This window comes from Leptodactylus fuscus, chromosome 9, assembly GCF_031893055.1.
Source record: "Leptodactylus fuscus isolate aLepFus1 chromosome 9, aLepFus1.hap2, whole genome shotgun sequence".
NCBI classification, from domain to species: domain Eukaryota; kingdom Metazoa; phylum Chordata; class Amphibia; order Anura; family Leptodactylidae; genus Leptodactylus; species Leptodactylus fuscus.
Genome location: NC_134273.1, coordinates 11,673,790 through 11,694,104, shown reverse-complemented (window position 1 = coordinate 11,694,104; position 20,315 = coordinate 11,673,790). Strand labels below are relative to the sequence as shown.

The following is a 20,315-nucleotide window of genomic DNA, read 5'->3' as shown; positions in this document are numbered from 1 at the left end:
ACTGGGGGCAGATAAAGGGGTTATATGAAACTGGGAGAGATGGAGGGGGGATATAATTTACAGGTGACTGTAGGAAGATTATACTGTGTGCGGGCACATGAAAAATGAATGAGAATGGGCGGAGTCAACAAAATTGGGCGGAGCTAAGTTTGGCGCAGGGCACGCCGCATATTTTGTCCCTCTTTCGGCTCTTCAAAAGTTGGGAGGTATGGATTTTGGCTGTCACATCCCTTTCAGGTCACAAGGTGACCATGTTCTGATCTCACCATCATCCAGTCTGTCTGGGATGACACGGAGACAGACAGATTGGAGCAAGCAACATCCACAGAAGATCTGTGCTTAGTTCTTCAAGATGGCGGCAGGAACAACCTCCCTGTTGAGCACCTATGTATGTCTGAACCAGGGCTGTCACAAGTCCTGGCTTGCTGACTTCCTCTCTCGGTTGCTGCCCTCAATCTGCAGTGTACGATACAATTGTGACAATTTAATAAAATGAAATCCATTCTCAGCTCTGCTACATCTGTACACCTAACACTTCATAGCTGGATACTGTAATATAAGCCGTATACAGAAGTGTGTCCCCCCCCCCCCCCCCCCCCCCGACAACCCTGCCTGACTATAGTCCCCCGCATAGGGCTTTGTCCCTCAGGCCAATCTCTCGGCAAATCACAATGTTTGTGTCCCTTGTGCTTTGTTTGATAGTTACCAATCACAGCTTTGCCCTCATTGTGCGGCTCTAGGTGCCTGCAGACATTTTTAGGACCTTGTGACTTACATGTTCGTCTATGAGCCTGCAAAACAGAGAGTCCTGTCTCAATGCAAGGACAAAACATACAGAAGTGACAAGCGAAGAGACCGCACAGCCTAAGACCCCCCCGGCGCTGAACCAGCATGTTCTTCAACTTAGTGGGGGAAAATTTCCTTAAAGCTCAAGTGCAAAACCATTACGAGAAGATTCGCTGCGATCTCTACATCGAGGGCGTCACCAAATGACACGTCCACTCCTTAGCTGGTATCAACCAGGGTATCAAAGAGGTGAGGGACATCTTAAAGGATATCCGGTCAAGTTCTGGACACTGTAATGAGACAGAGCCCAAATCCAAGGCGGGATGGAGCGCGGGGATGAACCAGCCAAATGGCGGACATCTGGGCGAAAGCGAAACACAAGCGAGAAGTGAGAATTTGGAATTGAGTGTAAGTAAGATGACAGAGAAAAATGGAGGGAATGTTCTAGAAGAAATGGAATATTCCATGCAAGGGAAGAAAGGAGCAGACGGTGATATGAATGGGGACAGGAGTGACATTGTCCCGGCTGGACGGTTGCTGAGAGATGAAATCCTGATGCTAACAGACAGCAGGAATGTGAGCGACAGGCAGGGGACAGACCCCAGCCCCAGTGCAAGAAACACCAATATCAAGGGATCGCAACTAAAATCCATCTCATCAGCCCATGGTGGCGACTTCCACAACACAACCTCTACCAAACCTACTGCAAAGAAGTTAGGATCCCTCACCGCCAGGACAGACACCCCCCTGGAATCTGCCAGACCTAACACTGCGCCAAGGAAAGCGATGGCCAAGGGCGAACTCAAAGAAAATTCCAGATCAAGATACTTGTCTGACACTGATGTGAAGAAAGTGAAAGTTCACGTGAGCTTTTCCAAGGCGGAGAGGAAGAAGATCCTGCAGGGGTTAATCTCCAGCTGCATGGTGCCCTGTGACAGGGGCGCGCTGGAACGGGAACGCCAGAGGCGGCTGCAAGAGAAAATTCACAAGTTTTTTGAGCTGTTGTTTGAGCAGGATGAGCTGGATGACGGCAGTGATATATCAGGGGACCAGTAATGGACTCACTGTGGTGCTAATGTGATATTTGCAAAGAAGTTGAATAGAAAGGGTAAGGCAAAGACAATCATATTAAGGAAGGGGGGGGTCACGTACTGAAAAAGTTGCATTTTTGTGGCCCCCTGTAACGTTCCATTATACCTATAGGAATACCGCCAGTACTAACATGATGCAATTTCCATAACTGCAGCGGTTTTGTAAATCACAACATATCCGCTGCACATATTTTTCCACGTCCCCTTCTCTGTATTTTTTAAGGGGAAACAGCACTTTTCTCTCTGCATTTTCCATACGGAAATCACACGGACCCCATTATAGTCTATGGGGTCTGTCGTGAGTTTCCTTAGGTATTTGCTTTTTTTTGCGTATTAGGTTTCTGTTGGGGGGGGTGTCTCCGAACAGAAACCCATGCACAGATGTGAACCAGGCCTTAGATCTCCTCCATGGTTAATAAACAGTAACCCCTCTCCCATTAATCCAATATATTCTACCAGGGCAGGCTGTGAGGACTGGACACCCTGCGATAGCTTTGTCAGATATGACGCAGCCAGCTCTGCTACGTACGTTACGTACCGATGTAAATGCATTCGTGGAAAATAAAGCTTCTGGGTTATGTGACAAATGTACAAACTGACTGTCTGTGAAAAGCAAATCCACTTTTTTTATTTCATTTTCTATACCTCACACGTCTCATTCATCCCTTTTTTTTTGCACGAAACAAAGACTTTCCTTGGTGCGACGCATCAGCAAAAGAAGAAAAAAAATATAGAACTTAAAGAGAACCTGTCACATGGTCATCAATGTGCGGTATTATATACCTCTAGAGCAGGGGTAGGGAACGTCCGGCTCTCCAGCTGTTGCAAAACTACAACTCCCAGCATACATACTGGCTCTGCTGTTCTGGGAACTCCCATGGAAGTGAATGGAGCATGCTGGGAGTTGTAGTTTCACAGCAGCTGGAGAGCCAAAGGTTCCCTACCCCTGCTCTAGAGAGTCGGCTTTGCGCTGATTTCAGCTCTGCCAGCTTTCCCGGTCTGTACCCCGATGATAGTGATATCTCCCCACTGTCAGAAAGGCAGGATCTTACAGCCTCTCGCCATCGCTGACAGTAGAAGTCTATGAAAGAGTACAGTTGGGGTTCCTCACAGCTCAGTGATGACGCTGAGGTTGTAAGGCCCAGCCCTTCTGACGGTGGAGAGATATCGGTGCCAAAGGGGTTGTGTCTTACTTATTGCACCTATCTGCGGTCACATATTAGGTTGGACAGGTGAACGCTCCGCTCCTGCGCAGTCCGTGAAATATTTGCTTTTCAGTTGCTTCATATAAGTTCTCAGACCGTCCGAGTCCAGCTGTGAATTCTTTGCGACCTGTAGGAGTCTTAGAGCTAGGTTATAGTCCGCCGTCTGTCTGGCGCTCTCCGGGTTGTTGCTTTGCTTTTGCTGTAAAGTAATTGATATTAAAGGCAAACTATGAGGGCACAGTATGGGTGAGGGGGGCATACACAGCTGGTAATTATAAGATATAAGGGTCCGACCACTGACATGCTAACCAATCATGAGAACAGGGGTCCTGGTGCCTCGTTTGAATAGAAAGACAGGAAACACATCGCTTGGCGATCTCCAGCTGTCAAATAGAAGTGACACATAAGCAAGCTTACAAAACCTACGTACATAGGATCCCAGTTCTCATAATGGGTGGGGGTCTCAGCAGTCATGACTCCATTCATCCTCTAGATTGTGCATTGAGGATAACTTGTAAATAATGGAACAGCCCTTTAAGTGACTGATCACTGGAGACTTGGAATAGGGGATATCTCTTTAAAGGGGTTGACTACTATTATAATAATGGGCCTGCTTATATTCCAGATACAGCGTCACATCCACCCATGGGTGGCTCTACTATTCTGGTATATAGGACTGAGCTACAAACCATATATAGCCTATGGTGGTGCTGTTTCTGACTTAGGCCTTAAAATTCACTTGACTTACTAGAATCTTGTCTGCGATCAGCCTTGAGAGTTCACTGGCATCCTTCAAGACTGAGAGGGGTAAAGAAGAAAGTGACGCAGCCTTTAAACCTAACAAAACAGGATATTAGTAAAGTAAAACAGAAATGTAGAAGAGACGGATAGAAGCGGCCGCAGTGACACGTCTTGTTACCATAATTCTTCTCCGCCGTCTGCCCTTCTGATAGCAGATACGTGTACAAGATGGAGCCCTCGCTGCCAGACTTGTCTCCCGCGTGCTTGACATCGAAGTGAAAGTTCTGCACATTAGGATACATCGTACCAAGGTGACACAGCTCCAAGAAATGGGTTGCAAAAAGTATAAAAGCCTGAAAGCACAAAAATGTCAAATTGCATCCAAAATAAAAATTGGTCCTGAAATAGTTAAGTTACAAGAATATGGCGGAGTGTTATTTCCTAAACCCCAAACCAGACAGATACAGGGTCAGAGAGAGATCGAATGTCTATGAACTGGACACCTCTCCTGCTTTAGTAAATCCTGCATTGCCTATAGAAACCAATTCTGAAGGATATTTTTTAAAACTTTGCATGATATGTTCCTCTGTTATTCCTCCTGGCAATGTGTGAATGGGTGTACCCTACATAGCCTGACACCGTCAGTAACGAAAGATACCTTAGATCTTATAAGGTGCTCACAGATTGCATAGCAGATGCCGATGCCTTCCTCAGCGCTGGTGCCTCGTCCCAGTTCATCAATTATTATCAAGGACTTGTCATTTGCGTTCTGTATAATGTATGTAATCTTTAAGAAAAGCAAAAATGGGAGAATTTAGAAGACAACCCTAGCCCCCTGATCACCCTCCATAAACCAGCGGTCAGAGGCATTCCTGCAAAAATCTCCATAGGTCTCCCATTGTAAAGGTTGAAAGCCACGGGGTAAACCTGCAGCATAAAATGACACACAATGGGTTAAAAATCTTTTTATGCTGCAGGTCTTAGGCCCACTTCACATCTGCGTTGGGTATTCTGTTCGGGGAGTCTGCTTGGGGACCCCCTGAACACAAACCTATATGCATTAAGAACCACACGGACCCCATAGACTGTAATGGGATCCGTGTGGTGTCCGGACGAAACATACGGCGTGGAAAGTGCTGCTTGTACAGATGTGGACCAGGCCTTAGCGGAAGCTTGTAGATGAGATTTTCTATCATGTCACCACTGTGCTCACACTATATAATGCAGCTGACCAGGGGTATGAGAAGGCAGGTACTAGGATCACTATGATGTAAGGCAGGGGTAGGGAACCTCAGCTCTCCGGCTGCTGTGAAACTACAACTCCCAGCATGCTCCATTCACTTCAGTTCCAAGAACAGCAGAGCAAGTAGGCATGCTGGGAGTTGTAGTTTTGTAACAGCTGGAGAGTCAAGGTTCCCTATCCCTGATGTAAGGAGTCCCGATCTCCTGACTGGGTTCGGGTCAGGAAGTCCAAGTGATGTTCAGATCCAGTTTCCATGCCCAGACTCCCTTGTGTGTATGGCGCCTTACACCAGCCAATTTCTGGCCAGACCAAGGTTTCGTCTTGTAATAAACCTCATCTCTTAGGATAGAATTGCAGTCTTTGTTACTGTATATGTTTTAGGATTTCTGTATTTAATGCAGTTTAGGTGGTACCTACAATTTTGCTATATTTTTTCTAATACCTCTTTCATTTCCTTCATGAACGTAGAGGCGTTTGTTTCCATGTCGTCGTCCATTCCGATTCGGGTGAATATCTGCTCAGCGATTCTGACGGAAGCGAATTCTGCGGGCACGAATGAGCCTGTAATAGATAAAGCGCTCGGTGTGTTATTGTGTATCCGTCATGTATAGCGCTCAGTGATTTCTACTGAAGACTATGGCAACACTGTATTGTGTTGTAGCTGTTCTGGATACAAGTTCTAACTTCTTATTCACATTGCACCGAGCTGCTTATTACAGCACATTCCTGATCTCAGCGAGGCGACATTCCACAAGACTCCCGTTACCTACTTGTCTTTATTCAGACTACGAACTGGTGCAAAAGAAATAATAAAAAAGGAAGGACCTTTAAGAAAAGATCAATGTCCAGGTCACTACTAGGCAAGTTGTGTAATGTCAATTGTGTTTTGAGTCAGGCCCTTGTTTCCATCTTGTCTTGTGGCCGCGTCTTACCTATTTGTGCCATGATCTGACACAGCGCAATCTGTTTTAGGTAAGTGGATTTTCCGCTCATATTCGGTCCGGTGAGTATAATAAAATTTTTCCCTTCGCTTATAAAGCTGTCGTTAGGAACTGGTTTCCCCAGCGCTATCATTTCTAGGATCGGGTGCCAGCCCTGCTTTATAGCTGTTGTATCTGTAAATTGTGGACGAACTGCGGAGAGAAGAGCGTATGAAGTCGTCATAAAGAAGCCATTATTATCATTCATCTTATGGCTGAGAAGTCACATCTAGGCTTTATGCTGATGACTAATAGTAAGGCTAAGGATTGGTTCACATCTGCGTTGGTATTCCGTTCGGGGGAGTCTGCATGAGGAATACCAAATGCAACTGCTGTGCAGTAAAAGCACATGGACCCCATAGACTATAATGGGGTCCGGGTTCTTGCTGCCAGATCTCCGCACGAATCATGCGGACAGGAAAGTAGTTCACAATCTACTTTCCTGTCCACATGATTTGTGCGGGCAGTAAGCACACGGACCCCATTATAGTCAATGGGGTCCATGTGCTTTTACTGCACGGCTTTGCATTTGGTATTCTTTTCGTGGGTCCCCATGCGGACTCCCCCAGACAGAATACCAATGCAGATGTGGACAAGGGGTAAGTCCCCACATAGATAAAAAAAAATGCAACCAAAAAAAGTAGATTTTTTTTTCCCACAATGTTTTTCATTGCACTTTTGCTGCATTTTCTCTCCGATATTAATGAGCTATCCTTAGGGTAGGTCCTAAACCCAGAACCCTTACAGATCAGCTGTGCAAGTGCTGTAACCTCTTGCATGCTGTCTGATTCATAACGGCCGCGACGACATCCTGACCTGAAACGACATCCCATGGCCACAATGAATCAGACGGCACGTGATCTAAACAATAAATAGGTCATCAATAAAAAATTAACAGTAAAAACCCTTACCATTGAAACTCGGTTCTTACCATATTCAGAAAATGTACAAACATTGGCAAAGGACAGCAGCATGTCCAGCATGGAGACCGTGTCTGACAACTTATAGAGGCAATGGATGTGTGTGTAGATATCATTGAGGAGCTTACATACGATTCTGAAAATACAGAAGACAAGATAAGAGTCAGAATATTTATTTTACTGACTGTATCCCAGACTGTAACATGTTTCATGGACTGTCTCTGTACATGCAGAAGTTAGGTTACGTTCACCAAAAATCCTCAACAATGTAGGATGCAAATGCATGGGGTTAAAAATCCTCATCTAGGCTAAGGCCACATGTGTCAGGTCCGCTGCGGGAGGTCAAAAACCTGATTTTCACTGTGGCTTTCATATGCAATTCCCAGACGACTGGACTTGGCTTACAACCTATGTAAGATGAAGGCAATAATGGACATGTTGTGTGTTCAAAACCCACAGTGTAAGATGCTATTCACTGTAGATGCCTTTACACCACCACCAAACATAAAGCTGCAGTGTAAAGCACAGAGTAAAACCTAACTGGATATAAAATAAGAGACAAGCTTAAAAAACAGTAATAAATCTTACAGATAAGACATATGATAGATTTCTTTTAGAGATTCTTGACACCTTTCGTTCATCTTAATCAGGTCCACCGATGTAAAGCTGTAGGTGTTCTTTGCTCGTGTCACCTGTTACAAGAAGAAAGAAAGTAAAGTCATCAATGACAAGTGAAAGTTTCTGCTATACCCAAGACCTCCATAATACACATCATATAGATCTTTGCACATTGACTGAACATGCTGTGGAAGTGGTCAGCCATGTTGGGTCAAGAAGTTTGTGAAGGTTTCAATGTTCCCCTTTAATCTTGTAGGTTCTCCTCTCAGCCTGTGCACCAGAACATTTGTCAGGCTCACATACAATGACGCCATCTAGTGGCCATGACCAGCACCTACAGAGAGACAGAAACCTATGGATTCGCAGTCACTCTGAGGGTGCATTCACACTGAGTAAACGCTAGCTTATTCTGAACGTAAAACACGTTCAGAATAAGCGGCGTCTAAAGCAGCTCCATTGATTTCTATGGGAGCCGGCATACGAGCGCTCCCCATAGAAATGCATGGGCTGCTTCTTTCACTCCGTGCAGTCCCATTGAAGTGAATGGGGAGTGACGGCGTATACGGCAAGCTCTGCTCATGCCGGAGCGTACACGCCGGCACTCCCCATTCACTTCAATGGGACTGCACGGAGTGAAAGAAGCAGCCCATTCATTTCTATGGGGAGCGCTCGTATCCCCGCTCCCATAGAAATGAATGGAGCTGCTTTAGACGCCGCTTATTCTGAACGTGTTTTACGTTCAGAATAAGCTAGCGTTTACTCAGTGTGAATGCACCCTGATATAGGTTCAGGTTATTCCACAGGACTATAAATGAGCTCTCTATCATGTCTTATACAGAACCCTTTAAACCAAATAGTCTATATAAAAATAATGCAAGAATGAGGGTCTGTGCACAGGGGGGACTTGTTTTTTACCCCTATAAATCGCATCCACTTGGCCAGGACTATAAAATGCTGCAAATTTACCGCCTGCAAAATTAGAAAGATAATCCACAATGTATATCCTGTGCAGAAAAAAATCCATATCAATTTATATTCACATCATCTTAGCTTATGTGTGGCTAATACAGAGAAGGCGGTGTCGTACAACCTATGAACAAACCTCCATAATAAAAATCTGATAGGACAAGCCAAACACGTTAAGCCAACCCTTTATGTGAACCCGGAGGCCTACAGAGGTACAGTATAAGCCCACTGGTTTCTCGGCCATGTGACAGATTTGTAGACTCTGTAGCAGTGTGAATATGCCCCTAACCCAATACCAAGTCTAGAATTATTCCTAATATAACACCATAGGCAAAGACCTAGTCTGGTCCTAGTAGCCTATGAGAAGGCTATACCTTAATAAACTCCGCAGGGAGGGTTTGCTGTACATTTCCGTCCATGTTCATCTGAACGAAGAATCCTCGTGTGGTGCTGAAACTGGTCTTTAATGGTAAATTGTACTTATCCGAGAGCTGCGATATCATCCCTGTACACAGATATGGAAACCAGTCACGGCTAATAAAGGCTACAAGATATGACAGAGTGGTCTAGTGGATGACAGAAAAATATTACAGATGTTTCACATCATTTCAGGAGCTGGCATACCATAAAACTGGTGTGAATTATATTAAATCTGTCATGGCTGTCCTGGCATTGCTTGTGGGACATGTCTGATGGAAGAAAGGGCCTTATGCCAAACGGGCACCTCAATGTCATCCTTTTATGCCGTAAAATAGGCGCAGAGGGATTAAAGAATTCCCCCATTGTGTCTAGAGATATATTGGAAATATAATACCAAGCTTATGTCCCTGAGACCTGCACCGCCCTTGTTATAGGTCCCATCTCCTGTACTATAGGGTGGCAGAACCTCTGTAGGATTTCCCGTTACAGATCTGCATTGTCGGTATAAAAAAGGGTGGAAATTGACACAAGGGTTAAAGGGGAAGTGATAAAGGGGTCACCAGTACTTCTGTGTCGTGTGGTATAACTGGGCACCACAGCGGGGTCATTGGGATACTGGCCACTTAATCCCCTCTATCACATCCACCGCTACAAGCCCAAGAACCGCTAATAGTAACCGAATGAATGAGAAGATGAATGTGTGTAATATTAGAATATAAGAGAACTATGCCAGGTCTCCGGATTAAACAATACACAGATAGAAAGTAAGAGGAAAGTGTTTTCTGGCTGAGGCCAATACCAGCAATGTCGTCTATAGATTCGGCATAAGTCTTTCTGGCAATATCGAGGAACTCATTTATATTTGGCTTTACCGCGTAACACTTCTGAGTCCTCGTGTTGAGGCATCCGCGGCTGTATCGCGTGTCGTCATTGACTACTGTTTTAATTTTTTCTAGTATGATGGTAAACCTGAAAAAAAACAACAAAAAACATCATCAATGTCAATGACACAAAGCCTTGTGATTGGCAGAAGCCTTGGGATGGGTTCACACTAGTGTTATTTAATGTCCGTCACAGGAGGAGAGCAACGGACATTAAAGGACAGAGGCAGAAGGAGCCTCCTCTATCTGGTGTCCATCAGCTTTAACCCTGTGTAAAAAAAAAATTACAGACGCCATATTTTTTACTTTTCTGACTACTACTGTATCCGCCTCAAAATCCTGACCAAAAAGACGTCTCCCATTGAAATCAACCAATCAAAAAGAAGATACATGCTCATTCTTTCAGGCAGATTCGCCTCCCACCTGACTAGGCCCAGTCATTTGGGCCTAATCCGGAGCAGAGTGCCCGACTGGATGCCGATGCAGTATTTTGGACCGGAACCTGTGGCGGCCTCCGCCTTAGCTTCCGGTCCAAAAACCACCATGTGAACTTACGCTAAAGGTGCCTATACCTCTTCATCAGCTCTCAGCCACCCGTTATTCCTCCTGACCCCCATACACACGGTGTGGAGTAGCTGCGGCCAGACCCCTCTTACCTCCAGGTATACAGCCCACTATTCAGACTTGACAGCATTCATCCTCACTCACCTGGGATCGTCCATCGATGAGTAATAGGCTTGCAGGAGGGGAGTTTTGCATTTTTTCAGTACAGTCTATAAAAAACAGAATTACTGCGCATCTGAAAATAAATGCGGTATATTTGGCAGACTACTGTATTTTCACTTTGTATATCAAGAGCATAAAATAAATCTGGTCCTGGCAGAATATCATAGATCCCAGTTACTGTGCCATTCATCACATTCAGTATCTGTAAAAGCAGAGTCCTGTCTTAAAGGGGTTGCTTCATGTCGATGTCCATACACAATACATGATCATCAGCCAAACTTGCAGATTTTGTTGGGGCTGGTGGACCATGTAGTGTATATGGAGGTGTCCACCGACAGCAGATCTTGGAGGTAAGATGGATAAGGATGTCGGCGTTTAATATGCAGGAAAAGCACATGAACCCCATAGACTATAATGGGGTCCGTGTGCTTACCGCCTGCTGCCCGCATGAATCATGCGGACAGGAAAGTAGTTCACCATCTACTTTCCTGTCTGCATGATTTGTGTGGGCAGTGCGCGACAAGCACACGGACCCCATTACAGTCTATGGTGTCCGCATGCTTTTACAGCACAGCGCTTGCAATTGCATTTGTATTCCGTTCAGGGGGTGTCCATGCAGACTCTCCCCAGATGGAATACAAAAGCAGATGTGAACTAGGCCTTAAAGAGGGTCTGTCACCACAATCCAGGTCCGTAGACTGATCAATAGGTCAGGGTCACTGTACTCAATCTCTGTGTCCCCCTTGTGAATTGCTGCCTCTGTTGCCAGGATATCCCTGTTTTTGTCAATATGCAAGTGAGTACTTTGAAGCAATGAGGGTGCGGCCACTTACCTCCTCGGAGCAATAACAACACCATCATTACTCCAAAGAGGTCATTTCCACATTGACAAAAACAACAATATCTCTGCAACACAGGCAGCGATTCACCAGGGGAAACACTGTATGATTCAGGTGACCCTAACCTAGCTTCAGGGCGCAGGTGACAGTCTGGGTTCTGGTGAGACACTCCCTTTAAGCTATCATATATAATACTGTTATTATTGTAGCTAACTAAACAATACCTTTAAGGGCTCCACAAGTTCTAGGGTATGCTTGAGTGAGATTAGGTAGGATATCTTCGTATCTGCAGCTTTCTCCTGTGAAATATATTATTGTCATTCCATTAAATACAGTCAGCTTAATTCTTATGACATTAACGTAAGGACATGTGAATTGTAAACGTGAAGTAACTAATGAGACTCCATCCAGGACACAGATGTCAATTGTGCACGGCCGGCTTTAATAGGCAGGTAGTAGTAAATCTGACAGTAATGAATGAGTGACGACTGCTGTAAGTAAAGGCAATGTGTATGAGAACACAAGTGCTCTGATAGGTTAAAGAAGGAACGGAAGGTTCAATATCCATTTGTTCCTCCTGTAACCTGTCAGAGCTCTTGGTTTCTCTTTAATCACAAGAGATTATTCTGATCTGTGCATTGTATTACATGTATAATCTGCAATCTGCAATACGGCCGTTGTGAATAAGACATAATATAAGGTGTGTGAAACACCAAGGGTTCCTTTTGTGGGATAATCTATTTAATGCTAGACTAGCAAACATTGATTGTACTCGTGGGCGAGGTCATGTAGATGTCACAGAGAGATTGCAGATTTTGATGTGGATTCACTTCTGCTACATTGAAAGGGATCATTAAAATTCTGCACTAGAAATTGCCATGCTGCGAGTTTTACAATCTATGCTGAAAAGTCCTCAGAATGGTAATGCAATCTGTATACAAATCCCTATATAAAACAACGAGCTTGTGAATGAGAACATTTGGTGCAATTTTAGTGTGACGAGTGGGCAACCCGATTGTGTGTGGGGCCCTAGCCTAATACCACAAACACCTAATAGACCATAATGTCAGACCAGCCGCCGTAGATGTCACAGCACCAGATATCACATTTATATACCTACCGTGTCTTGCTTTGGAATCTGTATGAGATTAGAAAGAAGTTGTTCTGTGTCTAAAAACCTTGAGAGAACTAGACGAGAAATAGAAAACATATAATTTCTTAGAAATGATTTCTACAGCTGCTGAAAGTGTCAGAACAATCTGAAATGAGGAAACTATTAAGCTGTGAATCTTTCTGGTTACATAAGGCAAAGAGACGATGCCGCCTTAGTAATTGTCATATTTTCGGTTGAGGCCTGTCCATCGCTGACTGCGCCCCACTTATCCCCACATTAAACACATTCACAATAACCTTATTACCACTGACGAAGTATGATGATGGCTCTGCCCCGCAGCCTGGGGTGTCATCTGTGTCATGAGATTTAGTGTCCCTGAGAACAACTGTAAGTATCATGCACACGAGTATTGTCAATGAGTCTTAAATAGGAGTGTGAGCAGACCTGGAGGGACACTGAGGCCGGCGATTGTCTGCAGTGATCACACGAGTATACAGAGAGAGGACTGCCTCATTTACCTGTACTTCAAGACCCACAGAAGTCAATGGAGCACAGGCCAAACATCTGCAACACCACTACATTCACATAGAGCAGGGGTAGGGAACCTTCAGCTCTCCAGCTGCTGTGAAACTACAACTCCCAGCATGCACCGTTCACTTCCATGGGAGTTCCAAGAACGGCAGAGCAAGTATGCATGCTGGGAGTTGTAGCTTTGCAACAGCTGGAGAGCCGTACGGTCCCTACCCCTAGCCTAGAGCATTCGTGATTCCCAGCAGTTGGACCCACAAAGGTCAGATATTTGTTTATATAATGGGATATAATCCCCATTATCTGTAACCCTTTTCATGGATTTAAGGCCAAGACTATAATTGATTTTAAACCCTACGGCAAAGCCAGGTACCTGACTGAAGACTGAAGAAAAGTTCCTCATCTGCAAGAAATTCTTGGACGCAGTCCAGTCTTGTGTTGATGGTGTCCAGATCAATCAGAGGTTCCAGGATATTTGATCTGAGTCTTCGGCTTCCACCTGGAGTTTTAGTATTATTCAGGACCCCAAAGAGGGTGTGATTATTTCTTGAAAGTGAATGAATTGATGAATAAGTAAATAGATGAATGTGAAGACTCAGGGACAGGATTACACTGCTACAGTATGTCCCAACTGAAGGAAGGAAACTGCAGTCTACATAACAACCCCAACACTGAGAGTCAGAGACAATAGTGTGCCCATAAAGAGTCATCCTGCCCTACCTTACCAGGACACATCAGTGTTTATTATTGCCACGTGAACAGAAGTATACAGAGGGAGGATATCTTCATTTATGCCTTAGTCACATATTGGTTGTAAAAAGTACGTACCATACGTATCATTATTATTTTTTTTTTTTACTTTATGTAATAGCATATAGTCTGATATGGTTCCCCATACTGCACAAAACTGGTCAACATAGCCAAAAGGACACTACTTGGCATCGGTCAGGGCTAAATGATAAACTTCAAAAGGGCAAATATGGCCTGGAATATATGGACAGTATACTGGTTGCATTTCCCAGACTGGATGTGGTTTGGAGACCTGGCCTCCCTAGTCCCTGCCTCCTATATACAGCACTGTGCCATACGGTATATTAGGAGAGTAGCGCTGTGGTGAGGAGAGACCAGCAGTATTATAAATGGGGGTTTTTCACCAGCTATGGCCGCACCTGGAATCTCTACTATTCACCAGAAGTTCAAGGTTCTGAGCAGACGCAGAGTCGATCATAGCGGTTTGTTCGCTTCCTTGAAATCGAATCTTGAGAGATTTTGGAGCATACACTGAATTCTGAGTATGTTCCACATATTTCAGCAACGCAGCAACTGCAGCTAGACAATAGTATCTAGAAGATAAAGGTAAAATGACACTCACATATAACATAGACAACATGGATAAAACAACCGGGCAGATTTATTAATCCTGTTAATACAACCTATTAGTTTACTGTCTGCCAAATATTTGTGCCCGGATTTGGATGCAATTCTAGTGTAGGAGGTTAAGACCCCACATTGCATCCCGCACCAAAAAAACACTGTGGCCGTAACTAGAGATAAGCAATGGGATTCACTAGAATCTATGGCCCTGCTGTCTGGTTCTTGCTTTGAACTAGGGCCCTCTTAGCTCTGAGAGCCCAGCATATGTGCCCATATAATAGCAGACCTTATGCAGCAGCGAGAGGCAGCAAGATTATTGGGGCCGCTGCAGTGATTGAGAAGATGGGGCACAGGGAAGGAGGATACTGGTTGGCCTGACTATGCACCTACACCTTTTATACAGTATACAAAATAAACTGGATAGTGTCTTAAATAACTTACCCAGTGTATTGTTGTACAGCCTGGTTCAGATGTGTTTGAGTATAAGTATGAAGTGCAATGAGTGTACTCTTCCATGCCATGGTGATCTAGGGGCCCATCTGGTTCAGGGGCCTTTCAAGGGATTGACTTGTTTGCCTGTGGGCCAGTCTGAGCCTGTAATTCTAGTGACTTCTGTAGGACAATTCCTACTTTAGGCTGAGGTCCCACGTTGCGGAAAAAAGCTTTTATTGTTGCAGATTTTGTTGCGTTTTTTTGAGCCAAAGCCACAAATGGCTACAAGAGGAACGGGAGATATGCATAAAGTACTTATACTTCTCCCCTCTGCTCAATGCACTCTTGGCTTTGGCTCATAAAACCGCAACTAAATCTGCAACAAAAAAAACTGCGTTTCTGCAACGTGTGGCCTTAGCCTTACGGGTCTTTTAAATCCTCATTTCAGAAAGCATACATACTTAGACTTAACCTCCATTAATACGGTGCTGAATTCTGGGGCACATAATTGTTCGATGTATTCCACGCCTTTTGTTTCATTGAAATATCTCCTCTGTATAGTGGTAAAGGAAAAGTCCTGCAAGTCACAAAATATCCCATTGTTACACAATGCACCATGTAATGCAGATATGGCAATAATAGATTATAGACACATCACAGTCTTACTTCCGGATTATTTTTTTTTACCTTTACCTTGAGCTACAGTTCCCAAAATTGAAGATAGATAGATAGATAGATAGATAGATAGATAGATAGATAGATAGATAGATAGATAGATGGGTAACCTCCAAGGTGAAATCACCTGGTGCTTGTACAAGCGATTGTAATGTCAGCTAGGATATGAGTGAAATGCCCCACAGGCTTGTTATCTTAGTACAGAGGCAGGATACACTGCAATACCAAGGTACTGTAGTGTATGGAGCAACATGGTGGCTCAGTTGTTAGCACTGCAACCTTGCAGAGCTGGAGTCCTGGGTTCAAATCCCGCCAGGAACAACATCTGCAAGGAGTTTGTATGTTCTCCCTGTGTTTGCATGGATTTCCTAGATTTAATAGTGCAAAAATTATAGCAACAGAGTTGCAAAGTGACCGCCCTTGAGCGTCTTCTGCCTCTCTGCCGCGAAACCATTTTTTTAAACTGGACACAAAGTTGGACATGCAGGACTTTGTATCCAGTTAAAAAAACGGTTTCGCCGCGGAGAGGCAGAAGACGCTCACGGGCAGACACTTTGCAAACCCATTCAAGTGAATGGCTATGAAAACTGACCGCCGGGTTTCCATCTCCTGTCCAGTTTCTTGGGCAGAAGACGGAAACCCACAAAGCGGAGACCAGGCATAGGTGTGAACCCGCCTTAACTGTAAATGGCTAGAAATGTTTTCGTCCCAAAAAGTTCCCATAAATGTAACACAATATTATTGAGTACCTTAAAGTTTTCACTGATAAGGCGGAGCAGTTCTGAGCTCTTTGCACTTTCATAGGCCGTATTCGGCACCAGTATTTCTAGAGGTGACAGAATCTGGAGTTTCGTTATTACCTGCAGTATAGAGAAAACAATCATGAATATCACCAATACTACCAGAGTGGAACGGAAAAAAAAAGGGCATCATAACAGAAATGAAAAAAAATGCTCAAAATTATGTTATCGACATGTGCACATATGAAGGACGCTGTGCGTGTACATCCATGCTTGGGGCCACAGAAACGAATGGGTCCCTGTGCTAGCCTACAGCCCTAAACACACAACTATATTGTCTATATGGCCTTAAAGCAAAGGTTCACTCCTCAGCCCTGGTCTGAAGATATAGAGTCAGTAATATTTCACCTTCACATAAATGCTGCTGTCCGTAAACTGAGACAAAACCACGTCGGGATTCCTTAAATCCAAGCTAGCCATGCCCACTTCTCCTCTGGCGAGCCCTCTCCCCTCCACTAATGCCACAAAAACAGAGGACGTGGAACGCGCTGATGCTGAAGAGGATGTGGTCGCTGGAAAATACAAGAATTATTTGTTAGACTCAAGAATACACACGGGTAAAAAAATAGCTACAAATAAATCCGGCTTATACACGTTGCATTTTCCTCTGTATTTTTTCTTCCCCTATTAGATCTATAGGTATAACCCAGCTTTTCTGTAGCTTTCTTTTTTTCACAATCCCCTCACTCCACTGAAGGAAGGGGTTAGACGCAGCGTCCACATGCTGTAATGTTATATACGTCAGCGCTACCTGTACATCCCGTCACAGGAGTCTGGAGTCTGGATTTTGTGAAGTAGCCACCAATTGGTTTTCTGACACAGGGACTGGTGGGAGCCTTCCATGAAGAACCGCTTGTAGCAGAGGCGACATTGAAGGCGCTGGTACTTTCCATAAAGGAGCTTTTATCTGCAAAGTAGGGTTCTGTGGGGGAAAAATCACATAAAGGAAAATTATAATAGCCAAGTAAGATGTTTTGGAAAGTGGATTTTTCTGCCGAAGTGAATCATTCTGGTCAGCAACTTTCTGATGCACACCATTGCAATGCACAATATAATCTCTGCAAATATAAAACACCAATTAATACAATTAATGGGTTGGATGTCTGCACCAGTTTAGTACTTTGAGGGAATATTCTATTTTTTTGTCAAAGGAAGTTGGAATTTTCTCTCTAGCCCCCTCCATTCCTGAGCAATCATTGCTGTTAGTTTTGGTGCTATTTAGACTCAGTACTGTCAGGTGGGCAGTGTCACACAGGAGCAGACAAGGGGGTGTGATTCTGAGCTCTGACACTGGATCTTTCAGGGCTCGTTCACATCTGCGCCCAGTCTCCATTTTGCAGGTTTCCGTTTCCTGCACAAAACAGAGGCAGGATACGGAAACCCGCAGGACTCTTCCTCACCCATTCATTTGAATGGGTGAGAAAGCTGTCCGGCCGTGAGTGGCGGTGAGTGTTTTATGCTCTCCGCCGCTAAATCGTTTTTTTTAATCCGGACACAGAGTCGGACATGCAGTACTCTGTGTCCGGATTTAAAAAAAACGGTTTCGCGGCAGAGAGCATAAAACGCTCACCGCCGCTCACGGCCGGACCCGGTCTGTGCTTTCCGTCTTCTTGCATGCAGAAGAAGGAAACCACAGAACGGAGACCAGAATGCAGGTGTGAACCTAGCGTCAGATTGGAGCTCTGAATCACATGTATGTACAAGGGACTGGTATATTCACTGATGTCAGATGCCATATCAACTCCAAAGACATACTGATATGGCCAGTGACTGACAATGTCTGTACAGCGCTGTGGAATATGGTGGTGATGTATAACAGAAACCAATAAACAATGATGTGTGGGTCAGACGTATGCGATGGCACTCCATTTATGGCTATGGGACTGTCAAAGCCAAGTACAATGAATGGCTATCTCTGCAAATCCCATAAAACTGAGGGTGGGTTTACACCTGCGCCCGGTCTCCGCTTTGCGGGTTTCTGTCTTCTACCCGGGAAACTGCAATCAGTAACCGTCCGTGAGCGTCTTCTGGTCACCGCGGCGAAACCGGGTTTTTTTCTAACTGGGCACAAAGTCCTGCATGTCCGACTTTCTGTCTGGTTAAAAAAAACGGTTTCACTGCAGAAGCAGAAGACGCTCACGGGCGGTCACTTTGCAAACCCATTAAAGTGAATGGGTATGGAAACTGACTGCCGGGTTTCCGTCTCCTGTCCAGTTTCTCGGGCAGAAGACGGAAACCTGCAAAGCCGAGACCGGGCGCTGGTGTGAACCCGCGGCAACACAACTGTGCTATTATATGGGGCACACTAGACCCTGATTTTTGGGATTAGTGGGGTTTCTGCAGATTATATATATATATATGTGTGTGTGTATCCTGTATATAGGAGATGTATTTATCAGAATATCCCTTTAACATATCATCTATAAAAGCTAGAAGTGACCCGACATCTGCCAGTGTAGATGTTTTGGGACATATTTTAGATACATGGCGCGTACAGTGCCGTCCGGATCGGTAAAGCCACCTGACCTACTCCATGGCTCCACCAGACGTTTACTCATTCACCATAAATCAGGACATTTTGGACAGATTGATGAAAACCAGAGCAGGCCCGTTGCAACCAATCAGATCGCAGCTTTCATCCTCCAAACGGCCTCAGCAAAATGAGAGCTGTGATCTGATTGGTTGGTCCATTGCACTAGTTTTGATAAAGCTGCAGCAATTTCCGTGCGCTGTGCCCGTGTAGTACAGCCCCATTATGTCGGGCTCTAGTCCTCACCCTTGTTTAGCACTGGCCCCCTGCCCACAGGAGTCACCCGGGTGACGGACACAGGGGAGGACTGACTACTGCTGGTGGTGGTGCTGTCCGCCGGGGTCCCCGGGAGGGAGCAAGACCGCGGGCCTGTGGACGGAGCAGACTCCCGGCCTGAGTAACAGGAGGAGTCTGACAGGGTCGGGGTGTGATAGGAGGTCCCGGGGAAGCCGGAGCGATCCGGTGTAACATTGGCCATGTTATGGGGGGCGGCAGAGAACCCGACAGACAGACAGAGAGCAGGAGCCGACAGCACGGTGACGTCACCGAAAAGTGGCGGGAAAGTCATTACCTCACAGCTCCGTCTGATCCCTGTACACACTATCTGCGTCTTAGGAGCATAACGTTATATTTTAATAAACTCTAGTTGTCTGTTTATTGCCTGTTATGGCTCTGTCACACGTATTTGCTGCACTAAGACTCCACATAGTGAAATGCAGCAAAAAAACTGCAAAAATAAACGCATCGCCTTTTTTCCCCGCAGTGTTTTTCACGGACACCTTCCAGAACTTTCTTCTGCGGACTCTCTGACTCTATTATACTTATACGGAAAACGCCAGCGTATCCGCAGGTATAATAGACATGCCGCCATTTTCAAAAACCCAGCTTTCCTGCTGCGTCCATTTTCCTGCCTTGTGTGGAAGGGATTAGCCAGAATCCGTTTTGCAGATACCGTTAAACTCACGTTTTTTTCATGTGGCGTTTCCACAACAAGGGGAATAATTGCGCAAAGTACAAATACAGAGGGACATAGCGACCAATGGACTGCGTACGGCGGTACATAGAGGTGAACGCCGTGCGTCACGCGACCGTCCTACTACGTGGACGTATCGCCTGTGGGGGAAAAAATCGCAGCCCGTAGGACATATTTACTCCGTCACATCCGTAGTCATCACTTACCATATGTATGAAGAATTGTCCAAATTTTTCATGTTTGCAAGAACCCGACCTAAGGACTCCTTCGCCATGCCATAATCTGACCACACGTTAGCGTCCGTCTTGCGGTGACAACTTCTAAAGAATGACCCAACCTTACAGGACCACAACGCTGCTCATTCGGATTACCAGACCTGCGGACAGGACAGAATTTGGGGCCGTAATATGGACGGCCTGAAGGACATCTAAGGGAGGGTTCACACGGAGTTACGTGCCGCGTGATGTGGCACG

The 20,315-nt window shown here is 45.1% G+C and overlaps 1 protein-coding gene across 1 annotated transcript; it reads right to left on the bottom strand.

Moving 5' to 3' along the window:
- Positions 1-3,089: 3,089 nt before the first annotated feature.
- MSH4 (mutS homolog 4) lies at positions 3,090-19,347 on the bottom strand. Its single transcript, XM_075287170.1, has 20 exons — positions 19,116-19,347; positions 17,091-17,261; positions 16,688-16,851; positions 16,289-16,399; positions 15,326-15,441; positions 14,228-14,401; positions 13,432-13,604; positions 12,537-12,604; positions 11,641-11,715; positions 10,560-10,624; positions 9,770-9,939; positions 8,925-9,055; positions 7,555-7,658; positions 6,978-7,102; positions 5,999-6,199; positions 5,509-5,627; positions 4,482-4,610; positions 4,002-4,176; positions 3,831-3,919; positions 3,090-3,281 (listed from the first exon to the last, which is right to left on the bottom strand). Exons 1-20 carry the CDS (start codon positions 19,345-19,347, stop codon positions 3,090-3,092), a joined length of 2,784 nt encoding a protein of 927 aa, XP_075143271.1.
- Positions 19,348-20,315: the final 968 nt, after the last annotated feature.